Raw genomic sequence first — 15854 nt, forward strand, 5'->3', positions numbered from 1 at the left:
GAGTGCTAGCCTTGAGCTGAAGAGCTGAGGGACAGCGCCCAGGCCCAGAGTTCAAGCCCTACGACCGACAAAAAAAAAAAAAAAAAAAAAAAAAGAATATTGTTAGGAATGTAGAATGTCTCATTCTAAATCTAATTATCAAAATCTCCATCTGAACATGATCTTCAAATGATTCATAAGTACACTAGGACGTTTTCCCTCTCTTACTCTCTAGTCTTTTCTAAGTTCAGACACCATTTATTTATTAAAGGCTTTGTCCGTATCAGTGCTGGCTAATTTTCCAAGTGGGTGCCATCAGTTCACTCAACTATCTAGACTTCACATTCCCTTTAACTTCTCAATGTCCATATGTACAGCCTTTATTTTGCCACCATATTATAGCATGCTAATTTCCAACTTGATAATACTAAGGACTTATAAATCTCCTAATCATCCTTCTTTACACTACCCTGCTCAGTTAGTGACGAAGGTTTGTAAACTATAGGGCATACATGCATATATGTGTGTGATTATATATTAAATGTTACATATATTTTAGACTTTAGTTTAGACTTGTTCTCAAACTTCAGAACTCCTGAATCAGATTGCTGAGGCAATGTCCTGGTAATTTTCATTATAAATTCCTCAGGTGGTGTGAATACCACTCTGTGAGATACTCTATCCTATGTGTGCATTTCTCAATTTTGTTCATACAGACTTTTTCAAAGCTCACACCTAGCCTTTCTACTTTCAGTTCTTTTCTTTTCAAATCACCTCCACACTTCTTGCCAAAGTGACCAAATAAAAAAAGAAAATTTTACCAGAATAAAATGAAAAGTTAACATGTCATAGGAGGTTCTCCAATCATCTGCTCCCAATTACTACTTGACTCAGTAGCACCTATTGTACTACTCCAATCTCCATTCAAGCCCAATATTCTTTAGCTGAGATGTCTTTAAGCCATTGAAGCTTTGTTGTTGATTGTTTTGATGTTTCTACCCTCATAGCTGACATTCTACTACTTGAGCCATGCCTCCAGCCTAGTACTCTGGCTGGTTAATTGGATATAGAACTTTCAGATACATGGTGGCTTTGAACCACAATTGTTAGATCTCCGTCTCAAGAGTAACTAGGATCACAGGTGTAAGCCCATGGCACCCAGCTAGCCACAGTGGTTTTAAGTTGACTCCTCTTCCTAGAAAGTCTATCCCAAAGATGTCCCTGTGGGCCTGAGATGATCTTCTAGAAGATGCCCACATTCACTGTGAATGCCAACAGATTCCTGCATATATCGCTGTTAAAGCCCTTTGGACCTTTTTTTATCTATCTGACTACCTTAAGAAAGTATAAACATTCTGAAGAGGGTAGCTATGTCATTATCTTAATATTACCAACAACTATTTGCATGTATTTAGCATGTGACAGCCACTTAATAATTTTTTACTGGATAAATCACTTGTGCTAATTTTCCTTTAATTAGCTTAAGGCCAGTTATTAAAAATCAGCCTACTGCACAGGGTCTTAGACCATCAAAGTGAGCTTCACCTTATAACTCTGATTAGATTACTGCCAAACTAGCTAAAACATTAAATGCCAGGACTAAAAATATATATATTTAAAACAACATGATCACAAGTTAGCTTGGGTCTTGGCTATTTTTACTAAAGGAAGGCAGAGACAAGTGGCCAGTAGTTGAAAGGGAATTACTTAGGTGAGGAGGCTACTGTTAGGGTGAGAGCCTAGAAAGAAGCCAGGAGGTGGCAGCATTAGCTCAACATTCAAAAAACATTGGGGGGGGGGCTGGAAAGGTGGCTCAGTGGTAGAGTGCTTGCCTTGCATGCATGAGGCCCTGGGTTCGATTCCTCAGCACCACATAAGCAAAAAGAAAAAAGCCAGAAGTGGCGCTGTGGCTCAAGTAGTAGAGCGCTAGCCTTGAGCTGAAAAGCTGAGGGACAGTGTTCAGGCCCCACAACCGGACCCCCCCCCAAAAAAAAAACAAAACAACAAAAAAAACATTGGGAACCCCCCCTGCCCCCTCCCCTCCCACTACATTTTGATTTAGATTTGTTGCACACTGAAACCCAGAATTTTGGCAAGATCTGACATCATAAACTAATCAGACAGATCAAATTAGGGGTTTTATATTTTGACTTGTGAACATTGTGTGTGTGTGTGTGTGTGTGTGTGTGTGTGTGTGTGTGTGTGTGTGTGTGTGTGTGTGTGTGCGCACTCAAGGTTAGTGCTACCACTTGAACCACAGCTTCATTTATCCATTTTATTCTGCTTAATCAGAGATAAGAGTATCACAGATTTTTCTGCTCTGTCTGGCTTTGAATCATAATCCTCAAATCTCAGCCTCCTAATTTGCTAGGATTATAGGTGTAAGACACTGACACTTGTCACTTGTTAACATTCTAACACATCATACACACACATATCAGATGTTCTGCTAGTTGCATTAAATGGCCCATCACACCCACTAGTGTCTGAAGAGTCAGTGACAGAGATGTTATTTAGAACCTTTGACAGGTCCCTTATAGGTGAATCACAATATGGACTCAGGATTTTGGAATAAAGCTGTCATTCTCAGAGGATAAATAATCTTTTCTAAAAATATCATCGGGTCTATTACTAGCCTTAACGGCTAACCAATATGATAGTGGTGTATATAAGAATGGACTTGAACATGTACTGCCAGCACAAACAAACTATATGAAGAAATAGCCTGAGCCAGGCACTGGTAACTCATGTCTGTAATCCTAGCTACTGAGGAGGCTGAGATCTGAGGATCATGATTCAAAGCCAACCTCGGCAGGAAAGTCTGTGAGACTCTTATCTAATTAACTACCAAAAAACTGGAAGTGGTGCTATGGCACCCAAAACTGACCAAAAAAAAAAAAAAAAGCCTAAATGTCACAGACACCATTTTATCTAGACTACTATCTCTCAGCCTGCACTTATGATGAATTTTTCTCTACAATCAGTAGAGAAAAATATGGAAGAGAAAGCTCAGGTTTGGTTTACATATTGTTCTGACAGATCCCTGAAGGAGACTGATGAAAAGAAATCCTTCAGGTGAGAACTTTGAGTAGTGTACCTGTTTGCTTTATTGGAAAGAGAAATGGCCAACTGTTGGATTATATTGATTCACAGATGGTATAGCCAAAAGTTTCAGCAGATAGGATGAAAAAACAGAAGAAAGGTAAAATGACCCTAATGCAATTAAGTGTCAAATGAAGAGTACTGAGTTAAATATTCTAGGAACTTATTTAAGAAGAGGTCTCTGTGGACATAAAGAGTGTTCAGGGCAGGCAAGATGGAGGAAATGAGAACATAAGATAACATAAATGATAACATAAGACAGCTTGGAGACATCAAAGTTATATAAAAATCTCAATCTCAGTTTTACTGGTTGCTTCCTCATAAAAAGGTTTCAAAGCTCCACTAAAGAATCAGATTGGGGGGCTGGGAAGTTGGCTCAGTGGTAGAGCGCTTGCCTTGCATGCCTGAGGCCCTGGGTTCGATTCCTCAGCACCACATAAGCAAAAAGAAAAAAACCTGGAAGTGGTGCTGTGGCTCAAGTGGCAGAGCGCTAGCCTTGAGCTGAAGAGCTGAGGGACAGCACCCAGGCCCAGAGTTCAGGCCCATGACCGGACCCCCCCCAAAAAAAAAAAAAAAAAAAAGAATCAGATTGGGGCTGGGAAGGTGGCTTAGTGGTAGAGCGCTTGCCTTGCATGCCTGAGGCCCTAGGTTCAATTCCTCAGCACCACATAAGCAAAAAAAAAAATAATCCAGAAGTGGCGCTGTGGCTCAAGTGGTAGAGTGCTAGCCTTGAGCTGAAGAGCTGAGGGACAGCGCCCAGGCCCAGAGTTCAGGCCCCATGACTGGACCCCCCCCCCCCCAAAAAAAAAATCAGATATTCAGGGTAATTAAAAATACACAAGAAAAGCACATTATTTTGAATTTAGAAGCTTTGAAAGAGTGAACTTCTTTCCACTACCTAGTAGGTGTTAGATAAACTGTGGAGCTCTTTAGCCTTTAGTATTAATATATAAAATGGAGATGAGAGTACACATCCTATCTATTATGAAAAAGTAAATAGGATAAGGGCTAGGCACAGTGGTTCATACCTGTAATTCCAGCTACTTACCAAGACCCTATCTCAATTAGTAAGCCAACAGGTAGGCTGGAGCATGTCTCTTGTCCTAGCTACACATGAAACCCAAACTGAAAAATAACTAAAGCAGAAAAGGGCTGGTGACCCAGGCCCAGAGTGCAAGCCCCACGACTGACAAAGAAAGAAAGAAAGAAAGAAAGCCTTGGGTTCGATTCCTCAGCACCACATAAGCAGGAAAAAAAAAAGTTGGAAGTGGCGCTGTGGCTCAAGTGGTAGAGTGCTAGCCTTGAGCTGAAGAGCTGAGGGACAGCGCCCAGGCCCAGAGTTCAGGCCCCATGACTGGACCCCCCAAAAAAAAGAAAAGGAAAGAAAAAAAGGGCTGGTGACATTGGCTCAGATGATACAGTACCTGATGAGATGTTTACAACTTTATCATCATTTCTATTTTGTGCAAGAACTCAAAATGTAATTTATAAACCAAATTTTCTGTGTAGATAAGGATTTACAATGGAAAAAATACACATAATCCAAAGAATAAGCTCTGTATTCATGTTACTATACCTTGAGGAACATCCTTAGGAGGGGAATATTTCTTCTTCTTTATAATAACATCTTTATTTTTAATTTGTCTAGTTCCAGGTGATGCCCTAATAATGTAACACATTTCTGGTTCATCTAAAGGAAACTAAAAAAAAAAGAAAAGAAAAGCAGTGATTGAATTAACTCAGGGCTATGTTTTTATTCTATTTTGTTTCCAATGTCATAGATATTAATAGTTGAGTGTTTTTTAAATGCTTACTCCATTCCAGACACTAGCTGGCATGTGTTCACCCGATTTAATATGGGTTCTGCATTCAATAGAGAATGACTATAAAACACATGATATACTGTAGGTTGGTATTGGGTTCTGATACTTTCCTGAGATAAATAATATTACAAGTGTTTGTGTGTTCATGGGTGCCTTTGTGTATGTAGATTCATTCAGTTTGAAATCTGAAACTGTCCATGCTCACTTCAATATTAAAGACTTCTTGTGTGTATGTGCATGCATGCATGGGCGTGTCTAATTTATAATGCCCTGCTTTCTTTTTTTTTTTTTTTTTTTTGGTGTGGTCGTGAGGCCTGAACTCTGGGCCTGGGCGCTGTCCCTCAGCTCTTCAGCTCAAGGCTAGCGCTCTACCACTTGAGCCACAGTGCCACTTCCGGCTTTTTTCTTTTTGCTTATGTGGTGCTGAGGAATTGAACCCAGGGCCTCAGGCATGCAAGGCAAGCGCTCTACCACTGAGCCACCTTCCCAGCCCCTATTTTCTATTGTTTGCATACAACTTTTTCTTTCATAGGTATGGTATCTTTTCCTGCATCTATATACACTTTCATCCTATCACAGAAATTGAGAAAGTGGAGCTGAAGCTAAAGTTTATAGGAGACAAGGTGCAGAGAAGATAAGGGCAAAGGAAACAGGGGTTATCAGCAATGAAAGGCTGATAAGTAGTTCATCAAAGTACTTTGTTTGAATTGTGGCTTAAAGTAGAAGTTACAAAATGCAATAGAAATGCAGGAGGTGGCTTCCAACTACATATATGTGTATGTGATGACTGTGTACCTGTCTCCCAGGGCCACAGTGACATTTATATTTTGTTTTACATGTTCCCTTAAAATAATTTCCAATTGTGGAAATCTGAAAGTTATATTTAAAAAATACAAACTGAAGGATTTCAAAATGAGAAATCCAGTATCCAGATCCTTGAAATTCATGTTGGACAGTTGGAAATGGGTTGTGGTTGGGAGCAATGTCATGCTCAAGTCAGTTTCACATCACAAGTAATAAACTATAGTTAATTTCAATTGGCAAATTGTCCTAAAGATCACTAGAGACTACTTGTGTTATTCTCAACTGTGTGACAACTGTCTTATTGCTAAATTATACAAAATACATTTTCTTTGGAAACTTTTGTCAGTTTATACAACAGGACAACAAAGGTTTAGATAAACTTAGTATTTAAAATGTCATTGTTACTATTTAAATGTAATTTCTAATAGATGCTAGAATAAGAAAGCCTCCAAACAGGACTAATGACCTCTCTCTCCTACTCCTCTCCCAAGAAAGAACTTTGCTGTCGGGTGCCAGTGGCTCATGCCTGTAATTCTAGCTACTCAGGAGGCTGAGATCTGAGGATCACAGTTCAAAGCCAGCCTGGACAAGAAAATCCATGAGACTCTTATCTCCAATAAAGCACTAGAAAACTGGAAGTGGCGCTGTGGCTCATGTGGTAGAGCGCTCACCTTGAGCTGAAGAGCGTTAAGTACAACGCTCAAGCCCAGAGTTCAAGCCCCATGACCAATAAATAAAACAAAACAAAACCTTTGCTAAATATTCACTATTAAAAGCTTTTCATCGCAGAGATGGTGGCTCATGCTTGTAATCCTCGCTACTCAGAAGACTGAGATCTGAGGATGACAGTTCAAAGCCAGCCCAGGCAGGAAAGTCCATGACACTTTTGTCTTAAATTATTCATCAAAAAATAGAAGTAGAGCTGTGGCTCATCTGTTACATTCCCTTTATTCTTTATTGTTATTGAGTAATCTTCTCAAACTTATAATAGTTTATGTGTCAATTTATGTAAGTATGCCTACTCTTACTTTCTTTTGGTTATCATTTGTTATTGACCACGAAAAAAATAGATAATTAGACTTCATGTAAATTTAAAAGTTTCGTGCATCAAAAGACCGTATCAATAGTGGAAAGGCAGTCCACAGAGTTAGAGTAAATATTTACAAATCATATATCTGATTCTTCATCCCACATAAATGATGTTAGCCTCAACTGAGTTAGACTTCTCAGAGTATCTAATACAACTATTTCAGTAGTTACAGGTAAATTGAAAATGCTACCTCATTTGAATTTTCTTGTGAACTTGATATAGGAGTGACTTCATCTGAATTAACATAATTGCTGACATTTGGAAACAGTTCTTCAAAAGTTGCTTTTCGCACTGAGGACAATTCAACCTATAAAAGAATAGGTTACGGATGGTAGGGGGAAAACAATGGAGGGGGTAACAATGTTCAAGAGGAAGTGGAAGTGTACTCATTACCTCACTCATGTAACTGTAACCCTCTGTATAGTATCTTTACAATAAAAAAATTAAAAAAAAAAAAAAAGAATAGGTTACTCTTTTGTACAAGTTTCAAAAGCAATTATTTTTTAAGTAATTAAGCTAAAGTTAAAAATACTATAAGCTGGGCGCTGGTGGCTCACGCCTGTAATCCTAGCTACTCAGGAGGCTGAGATCTGAGGATCGCGGTTCAAAGCCAGCCCGGGCAGGAGAGACCGTGAGACTCCTATCTCCAATAAAACCACCAGAAAACCGGAAGTGGCGCTGTAGCTCAAGTGGTAGAGCGCTCGCCTTGAGCTGAAGAGCTGAGGCCCCACAACCGGACCCAAAAAAAAAAAAAAAAAATACTATATTATTGGAAGCATTTTCTTGTGAATTTGAGTTATGAACAATTTCATATGAATGAATATAATTATGGATGTTAGGAAATAATTTTCCAAAAATGTTTACCTGTGTACAAATCAATGTAAAGAAAGATCCTAATGATTTTTTATCTTAAAGTTACTTCTCTTTTTTGGGGGTCTGGTCGTGGGGCCTGAACTCTGGGCCTGGGCGCTGTCCCTCAGCTCTTCAGCTCAAGGCTAGCGCTCTACACTTGAGCCACAACGCCACTTCCGGCTTTTTTTTCTTTTTTCTTATGTGGTGCTGAGGAATTGAACCCAGGGCCTCTAGAGCATGCAAGGCAAGTGCTCTACCACTGAGCTACCTTCCCAGCCCCTTAAAGTTACTTCTCAAACAGAATTTTTTGCCTTAGTATAAATCTATTTTAATTCATCCATCCATTATATTTACTGATTCTTACTAATGAAATTTGACTACCTGGCAACCATGTCTCCCACCGTGTGTGTGTGTGTGTGTGTGTGTGTGTGTGTGTGTGTGTGTGTGTGTGTGTGTGTGTGTGTGTGTGTGTGTGTGTGTGTGTGTGTGTGTGTGTGTGTGTGTGTGTGTGTGTGTGTGTGTGTGTGTGTGTGTGTGTGTGTGTGTGTGTGTGTGTGTGTGCGCGCGCTTGTGTCTTGACCTCAGGACCTGAGTGCTGTCCCTTAGCTTTTTTTCCCTGAATGCTGGAACTCTACAACTTGAGCCACAGTTTCATTTCCAGCTTTTCTGTGTGTATATGTGTGATTGACTGGAGATAGGAATCTCATGGACTTTTCTTTGCCAGTGTAGCTTTGAACCTTGAACCTCAATTCTCAGACTGCAGCCTTCTGAGTAGCTAGGATTACACACGTATGAGCCACCCTGTACCTGGCTTCCTTGTGTTTAAGTATAAACATACTCCAGTGTTTTGTTCTTTCCTCTTCTTATCTACCTAGGTGAATTTTTAAAAAATATTTTTTATTGAGATTAAGTGATTACATAAATTTCACAGTATTATGAGATAGTGATACTTAAAATCACAAACACATTTTAACTTCATAAGGAAAATTGTCATTATCATGGTCTCTGATGTTTGTGAATTCTATGAGATTTAATAATATAACTATTAGCCGGGCGCTGGTGACTCATGCCTGTAATCCTAGCTACTCAGGAGGCTGAGATCTGAGGAACGCGGTTCAAAGCCAGCCCGGGCAGGAGAGACCGTGAGACTCCTATCTCCAGTAAACCACCAGAAAACCGGAAGTGGCGCTGTAGCTCAAGTGGTAGAGCGCTCGCCTTGAGCTGAAGAGCTGAGGGACAGCGCCCAGGCCCAGAGTTCAAGCCCCACGGCCGACAAAAAAACAAAAAAAAAACAAAACAAAAACCTATTTCTTCCATATTGGGTAGTATGTACATTTCTTTCCTTTTGCTTAAGCTGTTCCCTCTTTCCTTCTCCTTCCCTCCTTCCCATCACTGCCCTTGAGTTGCTTCATTCGTTTTCATCAATGTCTAGTGCAGTTGATGCGCCCCTCTGTTGTATATTTTCCCATTTCCCTCTGATTCTGTGCCCTCCTCCTAGCTCCCCTCAGATGTGCTCATATCTATACCATATATGTGTTCAAAAACATGGAGTCACTTAGAAATGATATGACAAATTGAGTGTAAGTCCTTTGTTTCTTGAGTACTCTTTACTTTGTCATATCTCCTTGCATTTTGGGGAGACCATGTGCCACTTGTTTCTCTGCTCTTAAATAATATTTCTCTCTCTCTTTTTTTTTTTTTATCAGTCATGGAGCTTGAACTCTAGGCACCACCCTCAGCTCTTTAGCTCAAGGTTAGAGCTCTACCACTTGAGCCACAGCACCACTTCCCAAGGTGAGTTTTTTTAAATGTCTATCTCCAGAAATAGAACTGTCTTCTGAGTGCTATATTTGTCTATCTATCTATCTATCTATCTATCTATCTATCTATCTATCTATCTATCCATCCATCTATCTATCATATTACTGAAATCACCATGTATTTATGAATCAAAGTTAAAAATACCTAAAAGTATGTTCAGGATCTATAAACTTTAGCTTTAAGAGGATTAAGCATGTTGACAAGCTAGATCTGACTAGGGTAATCTGGTCTCAACCTAGGCTACACCACTTTCATAGATGCCTAGAATAGATTATCAGACACACTGGGTGGAAGCTAAGAGATAGCTACTCTTACTTACATTCTCTTGCTCTTAGGAGAACAGAAAATTTTCATGCTTCTCCATGTGTGCCTTAGATACTCTTACCACTGTCATACTAAAATGATATCCTAGAGAATTAAGTTGTCCATAGGTCCTTAACAACTAGCCGTCTTTAGAGTGGGTACCTAAGGCTGAGAGCTTATATATGAAGGGTATTTGTGTGTGTGTGTGTGTGTGTGTGTGTGTGTGTGTGTGTGTGTGTGTGTGTGTGTTACTGCAATCTGTGGTTGAGCTTATATATGAAGGGTATTTGTGTGTGTGTGTGTGTGTGTGTGTGTGTGTGTGTGTGTGTGTGTGTGTTACTTCAATCTGTGGTTCAACCCAAAAGCAATTATTAGTAGATTAAGTTGGTAATAATATTTGGGCCAAAGTGGGGCACCAGTGGTTCAGGCCTGTAATCTTAGCTACTCAGGAGGCTGAGATCTGAGGATCACAGTTCAAAGCCAGCCCAGGCAGGAAAGTACGTGAGGCTCTTAGCTCCAATAAACCACTAGAAGACCGGAAGGGGCGATGTGGCTCAAGTGGTAAAGCACTTGCCTTGAGCTGAAGAGTGCAGGGACAGCGCCCAAGCCCAGAGTTCAAGCCTCATGACTGACAAAAAAAAAAAAAAAAAAAAAATGGGGCCTAAAAATGCCAAGTCATTGAATATTCTCAAGGAATTTTCTGGGCCTGGGTGCTGTCCATCAGCTCTTCAGCTCAAGGCTAGCACTCTACCACTTGAGCCACAGCACCACTTCCAGCTTTTTCTGCTAATATGGTGCTGAGGAATCAAACCCAGGACCTCATGCATGCAAGGCAAGCACTCTACCACTGAGCCACCTTCCTAGCCCTTTTCAAAGTATTTTTAAATACTTTCCTAGTATGTGCCCACAGAATGGGAGAAAAGAGGTGCATCTTGCTGCATTGGAAGCAGCTGCCAAGGCACAAACAGGAGGGAGAGACTGGAGGGGAAGAGGGGAAAGCAGGTGGGCAGGAGGCATTGGGAAGAAAGGGAGTGGAAGGCCAGGAGAGAAGAACCAGGGAAGAACATGGAGACGGGGAGGAAGCCGAGACCTGGCTGCAGCACCAGGAGCCCCAGGCTTTCTGGGCAGTGGGTAGGACTCAGAAAGTAGATTAAAAAAAATAAAAGAATGGGAGAAAAGATTTGCAGATAAATAAGGATCTAGTATCCAGAATACATAAATATGCTGGTGGTTCAGGCCTATAATTATAGCTACTCAGGAGGCTGAAGTCTAAGGATCACATCAAAGCCAGCTAGGGCAGGAAAGTTTGTAAGACTATCTCCAATTAAGTAAGATATGCAAGATCACAATCACAAAGAGCTATCATTTCACATCCCAAAGAATGGATGATGATAGGAGAAATCAGAACACTCATATGCTGTTGTTGGGAATGCTTTTGTTTTGTTATAGGGCTTGAATGTTTTTGTTTCAAAATAAGGATTATCTGTATATAGCCCAGGCTAGCCTCAAATGCAAACTTGTTCAGACACATTTTGGAGAAAGTCTGGAAGTTACTGAAATCAGTTTTCATATAATATAGAAGTTCCATTTTTAGGTAAATATCAAAGACAAACAAAAACATCCATCCACATAAAGTTGGTAAACAAATGAGATGTTTATAGCAATGTTATAATAATTATAAATGGAAATAACTGAAATTTCCATCAACATATTACGCAGTCTTAAGAAGGAATGATGTATTGAAGCATGATGCTATAGGTAAATCTTTTTTTTTTATTGTGAAAATACTGTTACAATTACATGGGCAAGATAATGAGTACATTTCTTATCAAGCATTGTAGCCTCCTCCTTTGTTTCCCCTTCCCAACCCTTCCCATACCCCCCTCCACCAAAGTTGTAAAGTTCGTTTTTGACATAATGACTTGTACATCTCATTGTTGCAATGGGTCCACCTGTATCCCTATTTAAACAATTTGTTTTTTCCCTTCCCCTCCACAAATTATACCAACATCAAATACAGTGAAAGCAGGGGTTATACTGTGGGGGAGGGACATACAAAGCAACAAAGAAATAATCTTATAAATGTGTTAGAAACAATTGCCTGAAAGAAAAAAACATTTGAATACATATCTTAGGGTTCATTTCCCTAACATCAACTTATCTGACCTTTTCTGCTTGAGCTATAGGTAAATCTTAGCAACATTGTACTAGGGCTTGGGTAGCTTAGTGGTACACAGCTTACCTGGCTCACATAAATCCCTGTGTTTAATTACCAGGACCATAAAAACATTATGTGAAGTGAGAGAAGTTAGTCATAAAAGAGACTATAATATTTTATTCCATTTGTGTGAAATGTCCAGAACAGAACTGAAGGAAGAGCAGGGTGAAGAAGCAAGGGGTGTAAGATGTTAAGGATGTGGAGATTTTTTTCAGTGGTAATTAAAAATATTCTAAAATTAAATATGATGACAGCACATATGCAAGACTAAGCTACAAAACATGGAATAGTACACTTTAAGTTGAATGCGCATTATATCACTTAAAAAAGTAAAACTTGGGCTGGGAAGGTGGCTCAGTGGTAGAGCACTTGCCTTGCATACTCGAGGCCCTGGGTTTGATTCCTCAGCACCACATAAGAAAAAAGCCGGAAGTGGTGCTGTGGCCCAAGTGGTAGAGTGCTAGCCTTGAGCTGAAGAGCTGAGGGTCAGCGCCCAGGCCCAGAGTTCAGGCCCCACAACTGGACCCCCCCCCAAAAAAAGTAAAACTTTATTGGGCACCAGTGGCTCATGACTGTAATCCTAGCTACTCAGGATACTAAGATCTGAGGATAGAGGTTCAGGAAAGATCGTGAGATTCTGATTTTCAATTCACTATCAAAAAGCTGGAAGTGGAGCTGTGGCTGAAGTGGTAAAGTGCTCACCTTGAGTAAAAAAAGCTCAGGGATAGTACCTAGGACAGGCACCAAAAAGAAAAGAATAAACAAAAATTTTAAAAGCCCACTTCAAAAAGTTATTAAACCTATATAGTTAGTTATATGAACCAGCAATTCAACTACTACTCCTAGGTATATACTAAAGAAACCAACATGTTTTCACACAAAAACTTACACACAAACTTTTATAGCAATCAAAATAGATAACAAGAAGAAACAAACACCATAAACTGAGTTGGTAAAAAAATGTGGTAGATCCATATAGTAGAATATTATTTAATCAAGGAAAAGTAATGAAGTCCTGGTGATGCTACACAACATGAATTTTAAAAATATTATGTCAAGTGAAAGAAGCCAGGCACAGTAAGCCACAAGTTACTTACATAAAATATCTAGGAAGAGCAAACCTATAAGGATAAACTAATCTATTAGCTTTAGAGGCTGGAGGGTGGGATAGGGAATAAGGAGTGACTGTTAATGAGATGATAAAGTGTTCTTGAATTTGATTATGGTGATGGTTACACAATCTTGTGAGTGTACAAAAAACACAGTTTTACATATACTGTCGCATTGTACATTATACAAAATGTGAATTAGAGTTCAAGTTAGAAAATGATAGCCTGTAACCCCAGCTATGCTGGAAGCTGAGATCAGGAGGATAGAGGCTCAAGACTAGTTGTAGGGCTGGGAAGGTGGTGGCTCAGTGGTAGAGTGCTTGCTTTGCATGCAGGAGGCCCTGGGTTTGATTCCTCAGTACCATGTAAGCAGAAAAAGCTGGAAGTGGCGCTGTGGCTCAAGTGGTAGAGTGCTAGCCTTGACCTGAAGAGCTCAGGGATAGCGCCCAGGCCTAGGGATCAGGCCCCATGACTAGCAAAAAACAAAAAACAACTAGTTGTAGCAAACAGTTAATGAGACTCCCTAGGTCAACCAATTTCTGGGTTTGATGGTATGGGCCTGTCATCTCAGATATGTGGGAAGCTGCAATTAGAAGGATTGCAGTTCCATGTCAAGGCAAGAATGTCTAAGAAACCCCAAAACAGCAGAAAAAGCTAGCATTCATCTATCATCCCTGCTACTGTGGGAAATGTAAATAAAAAGATGACAGTCTAGGCTGGCCTGGGCAAAATCTCAAAAATAGCTACAATAAAAAGGGCTAAAGCAACTGCCTTAGCAAGCATAAAGCCCTGAGTTCAACCCTCCAGGACTGCCAACAAACAAATTAACAAATCAAAGGACAAATAATACAGCTTCCTGAGCAAAAGAAGCTCAGGGACAGGGACAGTGCCCAGGCCCTGAGTTCAAGCCCCACGGCTGGCAAAAAAAAAAAAAAAAAAAAGAATGGTAGTTACAAGAGGCTGAATGAGGGAAGAGGCTGGGGAAGAAAAGAATAGGGAGTTACCACTTAATAGGTTACCATTTAATAGGAGTTTCAGTTTTACAAGATAGAAAATGTTCTAGAATTGGATTGTGGTGATGGCTGAATGACCATGTGAATATACTTGAACTATGCTCTTCAACAGCTAGGATTTTAAATTTTATATTACATATATTTTGGGATAAAAAGAACAGTGGTGGGCTGGGAAGGTGGCTCAGTGGTAGAGCGCTTGCCCTGCATGCCTGAGGCCCTGGGTTCGATTCCTCAGCACCACATAAGCAAAAAGAAAAAAGCCAGAAGTGGCGCTGTGGCTCATGTGGTAGAGCGCTAGCCTTGAGCTGAAGAGCTGAGGGACAGCGCCCAGGCCCAGAGTTCAGGCCCCACGACTGGACCAAAAAAAAAAAAGAACAGTGGTTGGTGATACAATGTACTAATTTCTTCACATATGTAAAGCATATAAAGTACTTTTAATGCAAGTATGTTTATGCCTAATGAACATACAGATGTTTTTATCTTCAAGCAATATGTCCTTGGTATGACAGAAACAGAAGAACGGGGAGAGGAGTTAGAAAACAGATACCATAAATGCCAAAGGCTAACACTCACCACAAAATCGACTTTCTTTGAAGATGGAGTACTTGTTAACAGGCATCTGTTCTTCTCATCAAGAATAACAGCATTTGTTTTCTATAAATGTTTATAAAATAGGGGTTGGGTGGCAGAAAAATACTTTAAACTACAATTAAAGTTAGTTGACTGGATCATAATAAACCAATAAAATCTTCAATCTGTTAATTTTAAGCCACTGGACAGGAAACTAAAGAATTTTCTGGTATGAGCTAGGTGAAACAGCTCCCAAGAAAACTGTAAGGGGCCTAACAACTATATGAAAATATTCTGGTTGAAATTACTATTTTTTTTTTTTTGCCAGTTGTGGGGCTTGAACTCTGGGCCTGAGCACTGTCCCTGAGCTGCTTTTGCTCAAGGCTAGTGCTCTACCACTTGAGCACAGCACCACTTCTGGCATTTTGTGCTTATGTGGTGCTGAGGAATCGAATGCAGGGCCTCATGCATGCAAGGCAAGCACTCAGTGGAGCCACCTTCCCAGCCCCAATGCCTAAATCTTTATTATTTCTTTCTGCCTGCTTGCTTTGGAATTGGCTTGTTCTTGGCTTTTTTCTCTCTCTCTCTTTGGCATTTTCTTATTACCATACAAGAGTGTTTCATTGTGACATTGCCATATACTCATATAAGGCATCTTGGTCAAATTCATCCCCTCCAACACACCCTCAAATACACCTTGTCTCTTCTTAAAACAATTTAAATAGGTTTCATTATCCTATTTTCATAAAAGCAAATAAACTACTTAGACACTAGTCATCCTCATTCACCCTGTTAGCCTTTCCCCCTCCTGATGGTACCCACATCATCAACACTGTTCGTGTTTTTCTCAGAGCTTAAGGTACATCATTAGGTTATTTGAGATTGCTCTGTTATTTTGATCTAAGTGCTCATAGCGATAAATGTTTCTCTTGGCATTGCCTTTGCAGTAGTATCCTTGTGATTTCAGCATGTTGTGTTTTCACTTTCATTAGATTCTAGGGACTTTGGATTTCCTCCTTGAATGACTCACTGGTCATTGAAGTAATGTACTGTTACTGTTCAGTCTCCATGTTTGACCACAATTCTCCTGATGCCTGTCTCTATACCTGAGATGACAGGTTAATGCTATTATACTCACCTTTTTCTTTTGAGATGGTGTCTTATGAACTT

The 15854-nt window shown here is 40.0% G+C and overlaps 1 protein-coding gene across 5 annotated transcripts in view; it reads right to left on the bottom strand.

Annotated features, from left to right (window-relative positions):
* Positions 1-15854, bottom strand: part of LOC138827148 (meiosis-specific kinetochore protein-like) — a 50589-nt gene that overhangs the window by 2914 nt on the left and 31821 nt on the right. For 2 of the 5 annotated variants that reach the window (XR_011371998.1, XM_070022626.1), the window contains exons 11-13: positions 14688-14768; positions 6989-7105; positions 4658-4781 (exon numbers count right to left, since the gene is read on the bottom strand). Coding sequence is in view for 3 of the 5 variants with exons in the window: in XM_070022626.1 (XP_069878727.1) it covers positions 4658-4781; positions 6989-7105; positions 14688-14768 (322 nt within the window). In the remaining 2 variants the exon portion in view is untranslated. The remainder of the gene's footprint in view (positions 1-4657; positions 4782-6988; positions 7106-14687; positions 14769-15854) is intronic. The other 3 variants (XR_011371999.1, XM_070022629.1, XM_070022627.1) reach the window with 2 other exon arrangements.

Source organism: Dipodomys merriami, unplaced genomic scaffold (genome assembly GCF_024711535.1).
Source record: "Dipodomys merriami isolate MVZ:Mamm:240054 unplaced genomic scaffold, mDipMer1.0.p SCAF_151, whole genome shotgun sequence".
Lineage (NCBI taxonomy): Eukaryota > Metazoa > Chordata > Mammalia > Rodentia > Heteromyidae > Dipodomys > Dipodomys merriami.